Source organism: Xenopus laevis, chromosome 3S (genome assembly GCF_017654675.1).
Source record: "Xenopus laevis strain J_2021 chromosome 3S, Xenopus_laevis_v10.1, whole genome shotgun sequence".
Classification (NCBI taxonomy): Eukaryota; Metazoa; Chordata; class Amphibia; order Anura; family Pipidae; genus Xenopus; species Xenopus laevis.
Window position 1 is genome coordinate 37,444,149 of NC_054376.1, and position 12,865 is coordinate 37,457,013.

Below are 12,865 nucleotides of genomic sequence, written 5' to 3' on the forward strand. Positions count from 1 at the left end.
TTCTTCTCCTGTGTGGTCTTCTTCCTGGATTCCCCGGCGTTTGGCGGCGCATGCGCAGTAGGAGCATTTGCCGGTTCAGCTCTACTGCGCATGCGCTGAAAATCACAACGTTTTCCGATTTCTTTTTTCGCCAACTTTGTGACTTTCGGCGCATGCGCAGTAGCTTCCAACCGGCAAATGCTCCTACTGCGCATGCACCGCAGAACGCCGGGGAATCCAGGAAGATCGCATGGGAGAAGATGGCGCCTGCGAACTCCACAGGAGTCTAGGGAGAGGACCTGCGCCGAGGGGTAAGTAGCAACTTAGGGGCATTTGCCCAGGGGGGATGGTAGGCAGGAGGAGGAGGGAGGGTGACCTACGGGGGAGGGGTTTTGCGCCGAAAGGGTTTCCTTCGCCTTTAACCAGTTTTTTATTTTCACACTGAACTGTTCCTTTAAAACTGTTTCTCTTTTATTCTCCCTGATATAATTAGCAGCTGCAAGCAGAGAATAGACGTTGTGAGCGGACTTTCCTATGACAGACCCAGTTGCCAGCAGCGGCTACTTGTGTAACACTGAGGTACTGCGCCCCAACTCGCTACTAAACTAAAACTACGGACGCGTTGTCATAGTCTCGCGAGATTAGATTTGGTCCGTCTGGATTAGTCGTCCGCCAGGAGCCAGGGAGCTGGACATTTGCGAAAGCAAAATCGGCATTGTCGGTCTGTATTTAGTGATCTGGCGGTCGTGCGACTGTTTCGGTAGGAATGTGGTGATTGTGCAGCAGATGCCAGTGAATAGAAATGATTCAGGCTGAGCTCCCCCCAGTGCTGTACTTGTCATAGAGTTTTAGGCAGTCGGAATGATGGAACGCTTACAAAAATAATAAGAAATTTCAGCCTTAAACGGGTAGTTCACCTTTCACTTTTAGTATGTTATAGAATGGCAAGTTCTTAGCAACTTTTCAATTGGTCTTCGTTATCTATTTTTTTTTTATAGTTTTTGATTTATTTGCCTTTTTTTCTTGACTCTTTCCAGCTTTCAAATGGGGTCACTGACCCCCATCTAAAAAGAAATGCTCTGTAAAGCTTTACATATTATTGTTATTATTATTGCTACTTTTATTTACTCATCTTTCTATTCAAGGCCCTCTCCTCTTCATAATCCAGTCTCTTCTTCAAAGCAGTGCATGGTTGCTAGGGGAATTTAGACCCTAGCAACCCTTATGCAGAAACTGCAGACTGGAGAGTTGCTGAATAAAAATCTAAATAACTCCAAAACCACAAATAATAAAAAACGAAAACCAACTGCAAGTTGTCTCAGAATATCACTCTCTACATCAGTGATCCCCAACCAGTAGCTCGTGAGCAACATGTTGCTCTCCAACTCCTTGGATGTTGCTCTCAGTGTCCTCAAAGCAGGAGCTTATTTTTTAATTCCTGGCTTTGAAGCAAGTTTTAATTGCATAAAAAATAAGTATAGTGCCAAGTAAAGTCTCCTGTAGGCTGCCAGTCTACATAGGGGCTACCAAATAGCCAATCACAGCCCTTATTTATCACCCAGGAACTTTTTTTCATGCTTGTGTAGCTCCCCAATTCTTTTTACATCTGAATGTGGCTCATGGGTAAAAAAGGTTGGGGACCCCTGCTCTACATCATACTAAAAGTTAAAGGAGAAACAAACCCTTTACCAAAAAAACCCTACCCCCACCCCACGTAGGCCCCCTAGCCTAGCTGCCTGCCAGGGAAATGCCCCTAACTTTTCATTTAGCCCTCTGGTGCAGAGCATCAGAGTTCACCGCAGCCATCTTCCATGTCTTTGGGGTTTTAGGTTACGGGTTTTTTTTTTTGGTAAGGAGTTTATTTCTCCTTTAACTGAGAGGTGAAAAACCCCTTTAACATTCAGCACGGCAACTATTTTTTTTGGGACATTTAAAACGGACTGATCCGCTTATGCCTCTGCTAGAAACCCTAGGCTGGATTAAAGGGCAAGTAAAATCACTGCGGTACCAAATGTTCAGAACCCCCCCCCTCTCACACACACATTATAATTACTAGGGATGCACCGAATCCACTATTTTGAATTCGGCTGAACCCCCGAATCCTTTGCGAAAGGTTCGGCCGAATACCGAACCAAATCTGTGGGAAGGGGAAAACATTTTTTACTTCCTTGTTTTGTGACAAAAAGTCACACAAGTTCCCTCCCCGCCCCTAATTTATTTATTATTAGGATTTGGATTTGGTTCGGCCTGGCAGAAGGATTCGGCTGAATCCGAATCCTGCTGAAAAAGGCTGAATCCCGAACCGAATCCTGGATTCGGTGCATCTCTAATAATTACTTACTAGATAGTATGAGCCGGTGAAATGTTTTGTTGAAAACTGCACCAGCCTGGGGTTCTTTTGTAGCAGCACCATACATACCATATTAAAAGTTAAAGACTTCACCCAACGTACACCCTATATATTGAGATGGGGGGATGAGCCCAGCAACCAGCCCTTACCTGATTTGTAGTGGGCAGCACTTTTTCTGTCCTGGTTGGTCCAAAGAGGTGCCTAATGGATTAAGATGAAAGTGGATAGGCAGGCCTAAACTAGCCATCTCCACATTCTGCCAAATACCAGAGGGCTGGCTGTAAAATGCTATAGACATTCACTGTTATAAAACCAAGTTTTTGTTATATTCATTTTAAAATACATAGTTTTTGTGTGTATAATGCTGTGTACTTTTTTTTTTTGCTTTGAATAAGCAGTCATTTATTATTTCTTGCAGTTTTTCAATCACATCAGAGCCATCATGCCCACCGTAGTGGTGATGGATGTGTCCCTTTCAATGACAAGGCCAGTCCCAGTGGAGGGGACAGAAGAATTCCAGCGCAAACACCTGGCAGTTCATGGCCTTACAATGCTTTTTGAACACATGGCCACTAACTACAAACTGGAGTTTACTTCAATGGTCGTCTTCTCTTCATTGTGGGAACTAATGGTTCCTTTTACCAGGGATTATAACACCCTTCAGGTACTGCATTTCTTCATTTAACAGCAGAGCAGTGCGCTTTGAGCGAAACTGTGGGGGACGGTAGGCATATACCTCTTCTGCTGGCCTACACCTAGTTAGATTTTCTAAAATTCAGACTGGGGGTGGCTGGATTGATGCTGACTAGCAGTCACAGTGTTGTAACCAGGTTTCTCCTTGTAGTTCAGTAAACATACATGTATTCATTCATACAAATGTTTAGAAAGCTGGATTGTATTATGTAATATTGCTTTCAATGGTAGTCAGAGTTGAAAATGCTTATTTTCATACCAGGTAACGATTAAACTCTCTTTCATTCTTTAACCTTAAATATTGGTCATGAAAATTGCTTAGAAACTTGAAATATATAGAGCTTACATTTTTATTTGAAAAAAGTGTGATTATATTAAAAGTACAGTTTACTAGCAGGATTCACTGTGCACTGGTAATCTAATTATATACCTCTCAAGGATCAAACATGGAGTCGTTTCAATTTCCTGTTCTCCTTGTTTAGCTCAAGAAATAAAAGAAACTCTTGAGTTTTTTTTTTTTTTTAATTAAAACAATATGTTTGCCACTGAGATTATGAGTAATTTGTGTCCAGTCAATCGCTTTTATTTCTGTTGATCAGGAAGCTTTAAGTAACATAGATGACCATGACAAAACTTGTCTAGAATCAGCTCTGCAAGGAGTTTCCAGTGTTGTGCAGCAGGAATGGGGTGCATCTATTCCCTCCCAGGTAATTTGCTATTACTGATTGCTACTGGGGAAAAATAAGGGTGGGCTGATCATTTTTGCTTAAAGGGTTTAGTGGATAATTTTAAAAAATATCCACTAAATTGTTGTAGACGTTTTAATATATATGTGTTTCACACCAGATATTTCTTTTGCCATTCATGCTTTGATATGACTTTATTTTCTGACAGCAAACAAGACCCTTAGGGCTGAACTCCATAAGCGTTTTCTGTCGGATCGTGTCGGAACGACAAAACACAGGCGACACATTGGATGTAGTGGCACCCGCCAAATTATAATGGGACTGAACGAAAAATTGCAGGTATAAACTACATTTCATTCAACATGACACATCTGTCAGATGAGAATGCAGCAAAGCTGCATGTTCATCCGACAGTCTTATCGCCAGTAGTTTATACTTGCAATTTTTCATTCAGTCCCATTTTATTTTGACTCGTGCCACTACATTCGACTTGTCGTCTGCGTTTCGCCATTCCGACGCGATCCTATGGAAAACGCTTGTAGAGTTCAGCCTTTATGCTGTGAGATGCTAACATATTTCACCTGCAATAGCTCCCTGATTTAAGCATTATGTTCACTTGAATTAATGCCATGTATTAAGCACACTAATAAACCATTTGTAGCTCAGAAACTAGAAGAAAAAATTTGTATTTTTTCACATCGGGAAAGAATGCTTGAGTACTGGTCCCAGGGATCTGAGGTTAGCGACTATACTCACTGGGGGGAGTGCCTAACAAAATACCACCCTTAGTGGTTGAGCCTTTTCATTTTTTTCCTTTAAAGTGTTATAAGTATGTGGCTCAAGCATAAAAGGTTGGATCCTGATTTCTGAGATGCTTCTCCTAGGATAGCATTTTATGTACATGGGTGGTACATGCACTTGAAGAACGTCTCTTAGGGCCACAAACCATTACATGGTGATACAACCTGAAAGGTAATCAGAATAACATTTGGAATACATGCTAATTTGCTGTTTTGCATGTCTGTGGAACACTATTGCATGGTGACACCAATTTGTTGTTTATGTTTAGTCCTGTTGTGAGCTACACAGAGATAAGTGTTGGATTTCTCTGGGGTCCTGAATTCAAGAAGTCAGAAAACCCTTACCTAAATTAAGGATTATAAAGCCTGTTTATGTGCTGCCCAAATAAAAATGTTTATATTTTGTTTTTATATTGTCTCCTATATTTTTCCAAAGTAATGGATGGTCAGTCTCCATTGGGGACTTTGACCAGAGGCACCAAGGTGTTAAAGCATTGAGTCATGGCACTGGACTAGCAGGCAGAATAAAACTGTTTAATCTTTCCTATCAGTCTGAGAGCAGTTTATTGGAAGCAGTTGAGTGATGATGTGCACTGCAGAATAGGGTTCCCAACCATCATTCAAACTTTCAAACTTACATGGCTCTTATGTATGTAAATATTTGAAATAAAAATGTATTGGTTTGATCTGAAAATGTTCAATTGTTGAAGCACAGCTTTACTCTTTTTTAAAGACTCTTATTGCCAAACTGATCTGCATTTAAGGATGCAACCACTGTTTCACTTGAGCTGAGATCCCTAATCTTTCCTTTCTCAGATTGTGCTGGTTACTGATGGCTGCCTCGGCATTGGGAAAGGTTCATTGCAACACTCTCTAGCAACTCTTAATCAGCGGGGTGAAAGCAACAGATTCCCTTTGCCCTTTCCTTTTCCCTCCAAGCTCTATATAATGTGCATGGCAAATCTGGAAGAGGTAAGTGAGCAGGTCCAGAGGCTTTATAATAGCTGCCAATGCACATGGTACTATATGTGGCCTTGTTTAAACCTTGTGAATTTGTATTTCCCTGGATAAGTACTAGGGCCTGTTGGCAACATTTAGCTTATTTTTATTGTAAAATTGGCAAAAAATCCTAAAATGAGGTTTTAGCACGTAGAAGACTAAGACAATTCAAGCACTTGTTTTTTTTATTATTTTTTTTTTAAAATTATTGTTTGAATGATATTTCCTTCTCTTTCTCCAGCCTAATGTCAGTGACCCAAGAAACCAGGCAGCGATTTTTTTTGGGCTAGATCTTTCTTAATGAATTTAATTATTTTGAGTATACATTATATAATATGCAGACAGTACCAGTCTTAAGTAGCTAGATCTAGCAAGATTGTTAAAGGGAATATAGAATCACTGCAGGTGTTTTCATTCTTACCCTTTATAAAGCATTAGGAAGGCCACAAATGGAGTTTTAGAATGCAAAAAGGGCCATTACTGATATTGAATCCAGAGAAGGGCAACTAAACCACCAAAGGATATGGATTTTGTAAGCTTTAAAGTAATGCAGGTCAAGCTGGCATTGTCTACACTGGAAAGAAAGCTGTGGATATGTAATCACTATATATAAGTATATATTAAGGGCCCATACAATAAATTCTGTGGTTGTTTTTCTAATAGATCTTTCTAGGGCAAAGTTTACAATGGGAAGAAATAAAGTTTCTCTGTCGTCTTAGGGGGACACAGGGACGATGGGTTTAAGCTCCACCATCCAGGAGGCAGGACACTTGATGATAATTAATTAAGGGGCGTGCCCTGTTAGGCTTAACCCCGCACACTGTGCTCTACGATTCAGTTTTTCAAGTGTTCTGCTACCAGGAGGTTGGACCAGATCTGCAAAGCGACTACCTGGTGGTCTACGCATTACCTACAAGATTTTACAGACTCTACGCTTTTCCTTGTCTGAGGCCTCCCTCAGTCGCAGAGTGTTGCAGTCCGTTTTGCACTAATGTGTCTAAGCTCTTTCCCACCCTGCTGTTCTGGGACTGATTTAAGTCCCCTGTGTCCCCCTAAGATGACAGAGAAAACAGGATTTTTAATACTCACCGTTAAAGGAGAAGGAAACCTAGTCGGCGCAAAATCCCTCCCCCCCTCCCGTGTGTTGCCCACCCTCCCTCCTCCCCCCTGGCCTACCCGTCACGCTGGGCAAATGCCCCCTAACTTGTTACCCTTCTGCGCAGGTCCAGTCTACGGAGTTCACCGACGCCATCTTCTTCCACGCGATCTTCTTCCTGCTTTGACCGGCGCATGCACAGTAGGAGCATTTCGCCGGTACGATCTACCGCGCATGCGCCAGAAGTCACGAAGTGAAATCGGAAAACTTCGTGACTTTTGGCGCATGCGCAGTAGACCCGTACCGGAGAAAAGCTCCTACTGCGCATGCGCCAAAACGCCGGTCAAAGCAGGAAGAAGATCGCGTGGAAGAAGATGGTGCCTGTGAACTCCGTGGACTGGACCTGCGCAGAAGGGTAAGTAGCGGGACAGGTAGGCCAGGGGGGAGGAGGGAGGGTGGGCAACACACGGGAGGGAGGAGGGTTTTTGCGCCGACTGGGTTTCCTTCTCCTTTAATAAATAAATAAATAAATGATGTTCCTATTGTTCTGTTTACTAAGTCTTTGGGGCAAACTGAATGGTAGAGCACAGTGTGCTGTGCATAGTTCACCTTTAAGTCAACTGTTAGTGTTGATTGTCTCCAAATAAAACTAAAAGTGAATGTTAAAATGACCCTTCCCTTTGCTCTGCCTCCACAGCTGCAGAGCTCAGATTCTTTAGATTACCTTGAGAGGCTGATTGATCTGAATAATGGAGAGGGTCAGATCTTCACTATTGATGGGCCTCTTTGTCTCAAGAATGTACAATCCATGTTTGGGTGAGTATATTTTTGGCTGCCTCCTCTTCAATTTTCATTTCGTCCGAGACTTATTAAATTAAAGTCTGGCAAAAGGCTTGTTATATTAACATGGGAATCCTGGTTCACAAAATGGTAATTTTCTTACCTGTAAAGTACATCAGAAGCGAAGAGAAAAAAATATATTTGACACACTGCCTCATAAAGTAAAAACAAATGTTTATTGAAACATTAAAGAACACAGGGGCTGCTGTGGGATGAGCCTATGATTAAGGGGTGTTCCCGAAACGCTTTTGGTTTCCCTTTCACAGCAGCCATCTGTGGGTTTTTTTTCCATAAACAGTAGTTTTTACTCAGGCAGTGTACCATATATATTTTTTGCTTTGGATGAACGCAGTATTAGGAGTTCTGCATGAATATAGAAACTGAATCCTCTGCAGTCCGATAGTTATAGTGAGTGGAACAGGGGTAAGTCTGAACTGTTTTGCTGGCTTACAACGTAAAGTACATTACCCTGTTTTATTATAATTTAAGTATCTTAGTCTTTACAATGCTGCTTTAAGTTCCCTCAAAAATATCAATTCAGTATTGTTAGTGCTTAAAATTGACACACACAGCTCTTTGGCCTTACAGGAAATTGATAGATGTGGCATACACCCCGTTTCATGCTGTACTTAAGTGTGGGAACCTTTCGTCAGATGTGCAGGTATTTCCCAGGCCTGAACCTTTCATCACAGATGAAGAAATTGATCCTGTCCCAAAAACTATTAACACAGGTAAACGGTTGGACCTGAATGCATCAGCTAAATGGTTAATATCTAATCTTAGAGACGTAAAGTTACATTAAGTTGTGTGTCCTGTTGACCATGGCATATTTCATGGGAAATTAAAAATTACAAATATTTTTTTATTGGCATAAATAGTCCAGAATGTCCCTAACGGTTGAATTCTCCTTTAATGTACCCATTTGTTACATTTCAGTATTGTCAGATATGAGAGCTGATTAACTGACACAGACTGCTTTTCGTGTATTGTATTATGACTTTTTTAAATGGTGGTTGATTTGAATGCCACAATGGTACAGACACCAGAGTTGGATGAAAATTCTGCGTTTTAAATAAACTTGGTTTAACTTGTCCTCATCTTTTTTTAGACCTTGAAGTTGTGGGATTCATTGATATTGCTGATATTTCCAGTCCTCCTGTCCTGTCCCGTCACCTAGTCCTACCCATTGCCTTAAACAAAGGTGAGCAAATTGGATCTTGTGTGCAGTGTGTGTGTCAGTATGTTATGTTCAAGGTCAGACTGGACCGGACCTGCTCCTCATTGGAGCATTAGATTGTGAGCTGCCTGCACACGATTGCTGTCCCACCCCACCCTGTTTGCGAAGAGAAGATAAAAGGTGCATGAGCCTGCGGGGGGTAAAAGGCAGAATGGGGTTGTGGCTGGGGCAAGGGGCCATAGAGGGTGGTTTTGAGGGCCCAACCCTGGTGGACCCAACCCCCCACTGGTGCTGTTAATATGGAAGACTATAAAACAACTATAAAATATCTGTCTTGTCCTTTGCTGAATAGAGGGAGATGAAGTTGGAACTGGTCTTGCTGATGATATCGAGGATGAGAATTCAGCCAATCAAATTGCTGGGAAAATTCCAAATTTCTGTGTCCTCCTCCATGGCAGCCTTAAAGTGGAAGGGATGGTGGCTTTAGTGCAGTTGGGGTAAGTTCAGTAAAATATGACCTCCATTCCTAATAAAAGCAACAAAGGGAGAAGAGAAAATCTGATGAAGTCCTATCCTATGGGTGATTTAAGCCTCTGATTCTTCTTGTCCCTAGTCCGGAGTGGCATGGAATACTCTATTCCCAAGCAGACAGCAAGAAGAAATCTAACTTAATGATGTCTCTTTTTGAACCTGGGCCTGAGCCTTTGCCTTGGCTTGGAAAAATGATTCAGCTGGGACCCATATCAGGTAAAACTAAACATTTTTAATGATCACAGGGAGGTCATTAATGGCTATCTTGACCATGGGTTAATACCATACTTTATAGCCGTGGCTTTGAGATTTTTGGGTTTAAATACCCCTTTGCTTCCTTTGCAACACACAATTTGGTCAGGTCCTCTTTAAATATAGCAGTGTTAAAAACATTAAAACACATTCTCAAACCACATAATAAATGTGTTATTAATAACTAATAAATTAGCCTGTTATAGTTTCAGGGGACTGGAACCCCATCCACAACAATTTACCTACCGTAAGGGGAAAAAGTAGAACATACTATTCCCAAACAAGTCTTTTTGAGCCTTTGCCTTAAGAAAAACTCTTCTTCTGTATATTATAGCAGTGTTTTAACTATACTAACATGAACATACGTTGAACTGTGTGTGTATGTGTGTGTATATATATATATATATATATATATATATATATATATATATATTTACTATGGGATGTTTTACTTTAAAAAGATGCAAAAGAAAATCCATATGGAGAAGAAGACAACAAAAGTCCCTTCCCTCTGCTTCCCAAGTCAAAGAGGAGTTATGCACAGAATGTGACCGTATGGATAAAACCCAGTGGGCTTCAGGTAACATACAGTGATAACAATGATGCAGACATAGGTATTTTTGGAAAATGCGCAAAATTAACGTGTAGTAGGCTGAGATGGCACGGTATTTTCCTGTATGAAAAAAAATTTAATATGCCTCTCTTTACTGATTTCTAGTAAATCCAAATTTAGAAAAAACTGTGTGATTATTGGCTCTAATTGATAAATAATGGTAACTTTTGCATCAAAGAGAGTGCAGTAAATGGGAACTATATTTATAAGAGTTAACAGATTTCATGATTACTGGTATTCCATCTTATAGTGCATTGAGTTGTGTGTGCGGGTGTTTCTAATGTGGTGCCAATCCTATACTTATTATTATGTCTTATCTGCATCTTTATATCTAAAATATTATTACTATGCCCACACGAAACATCACAAGAAATTAATTTGTGGTTTTCAACTAAAAAATTATTGGTTTCCGTGAGTAGAATACGAAGTATTTAAATCACTTAAGATTCGTGTTTGCTTTCCTGTAGACGGATGTACAGAAGATTTTAAGGAACGCTCGAAAGCTCCCAGAGAAAACGCAAACCTTCTATAAAGTAAGCAATAGAAATTGTTTGATTTATTGTCATGTATGTGTTTTTATTTATATAGAGCTACTTGTGCATGCAGCACTGTACATCCAAAAAATACATTAACAGAACAAACGTGCAGTTACATTATAGATCAGTTGCTAAATGTTTAAGGAAGGAGTTCCCATCCCCATAGCGTTTACAGTCTATGGGGATATATTTATCAGAGTGAAGTTAGAGGTCGCCACAGTGAAATTCCGCCACTCTCCATTCATTTCTTTGGGATTTTTTTAAAGAGTATTTATCAATGGGTGAAAGTTTATTCCTTGATGAATACGCCTTTCAGAGGAAAAAATGTTGTTTTATGGTGAAGTTATGGCCTCTTACGTTTTTACATCTTCAGAAAAAAGATGAAGTGCTTCCAGATTTGCTAGTTCTGGCCGTTGCTTCATTAAAAAGTTATGACGTTTGCAATATAGCAATCCAGGGTCGGACTGCTGTCCAGGGACCCCTCCGGCCCCTCTACTAAGACGCGTCGGAGTGAGCCGTTCGGCGCGCATGCGCAACATCGTTGCCCGGCGCACATGAGGCGCTGCACAGCGCCGGAAAAAATTCTAAATATCTGGAGAAGGGTTCTGGCCCGGCGGGGGCCCACGAGGGACGGGGCCCATCTGTTTTTTTCCCGGTGTCCCGCCGGGCCAGTCTGACACGGTAGCAATCTTGCCTGCAGATCATAAAAGCATGAGCTTGAGCATTTTGTCAGTACTTTACTTCAGTTCCTTTCCCATGCTCTAGCATTCTTTCTATGGACTATGCCTAACCCAACAGTAGCTTTTTACTACCTACCTTTATGGCAACGGTCATTCTGTGGCAGTTTTTGTTGAAGATTCCATTGGTACTCTCCCTGCTAATTACAGAGGGTTTTTTTTATACTGTTGCTTGAAAGTGTTGTATTCCAGCATATTAATCTAGAGAAGGAATAATCTGAATATTTTCAGAATCACTTCTATGTTTATTGCTTTTTATTAGTAGAATCTGTCTTATACTCCTAACCTTCATGTTGTTGGATATACTGTATTAGGGTTACTTATAAAACAGTTACTCCATAAGAAACCATTGATGCATTGTATTGTACGAGCATTTTCTAGGACTATTAATGTATTCTGCCACATCTGCAGGCACTGTATTCTCCTTACCATCCAAGCAAGCAGGATCCTTTGTTTGATATCCATTTTGTACTTTACCATACTACTAATTGTTTCCTTAGGAGCTGAACCGACTTCGAAAGTCAGCACTGGCCTTTGGTTTCCTGGATCTCCTAAAGGGGGTGTCTGATATGCTGGAGAGGGAATGCACACTCCTGCCAGATACTGCACATCCAGATGCTGCATTCCAGCTTACACATGCTGCAGCACAGCTTAAGCTTGCCAGCACAGGAGGGTCTGAACATGGAGCTTATGAACATAATATTGTTCCTTTACAAACAGACTTCTCTGGCAGATCCTCTGACAGGATGTGAACCTTGTGGTACAATAGCATCACAGCACTTTGACTTAGCTGTGGGAGACTTTGATTTTAATTGGTTCAGTTGTGACCCATCAAGAACAAAACCAAGTCGAGCCTGTTATTGCACTGGACGTTTTACAATGAGATCTTCAGCCTCTTTGGTGAATCCTCTATATAGCCTCCAATATTTTTCAAGTCTCATTACAGGATCAAAAACTGTTTTTTTTTTTTTTAACTTCTGTTATTTAGCTGGAGTGATTTATTGCTGTTGATCCCCAATATTTGGGTTACTGGAGACAACACGAGATTAAATATATAAATAGAACTTTGACTGCAGTTATATGAACATGGTTACAAGTAGGGATGCACCGAATCCAGGATTTGGTTCGTGATTCGGGCGAATCCTTCTGCCCGGCTGAACCAAATCCGAATTTGCATATGCAAATTAGGGGCGGGGAGGGAAAGCGCGTGACTTTTTGTCACAAAACAAGGAAGTAAAAAATGTTTTCCCTTTCCCACCCCATTTTACATGTGCAAATTAGGATTCAGTTCAGTATTCGGCCGAATCTTTTGAGAAGGGTTCGGCCGAATCCAAAATAGTGGATTTAGTGCATCCCTAAGTTACAAGTCCAAAAGTGTTCTCACTCCAAAAACACATACACACCACTGTAGGACTGCTCATCACACACCCCTTCAGTGTTACAAAAAATACAAACATGCTAGTAGTAGGGATGCACCGAATCCAGGATTCGGTTCGGGATTCGGCCAAATCCTTCTGCCCAGCCGAACCAAATCCTAATTTGCATATGCAAATTAGGGGCAGGGAGGCAAATCGCG

The 12,865-nt window shown here is 41.1% G+C and overlaps 1 protein-coding gene across 2 annotated transcripts; it reads left to right on the top strand.

The window, feature by feature from the left end:
* The first annotated feature begins 551 nt into the window (after nt 1-551).
* ints14.S (integrator complex subunit 14 S homeolog) lies at nt 552-12,353 on the top strand. Of its 2 annotated transcripts, none has more exons than XM_018255249.2 (12): nt 552-700; nt 2,748-2,993; nt 3,622-3,729; nt 5,325-5,480; nt 7,301-7,419; nt 8,032-8,174; nt 8,552-8,644; nt 8,973-9,117; nt 9,234-9,367; nt 9,865-9,983; nt 10,484-10,549; nt 11,790-12,353. In XM_018255249.2, the coding sequence occupies exons 2-12, from the start codon at nt 2,772-2,774 to the stop codon at nt 12,039-12,041; spliced, it is 1,557 nt and encodes a 518-aa protein (XP_018110738.1). In that variant the 5' UTR covers nt 552-700; nt 2,748-2,771; the 3' UTR covers nt 12,042-12,353. The 2 variants fall into 2 exon arrangements, with proteins under 2 accessions (XP_018110738.1, XP_018110739.1); XM_018255250.2 differs by having other exon boundaries at nt 582-739.
* Nucleotides 12,354-12,865: the final 512 nt, after the last annotated feature.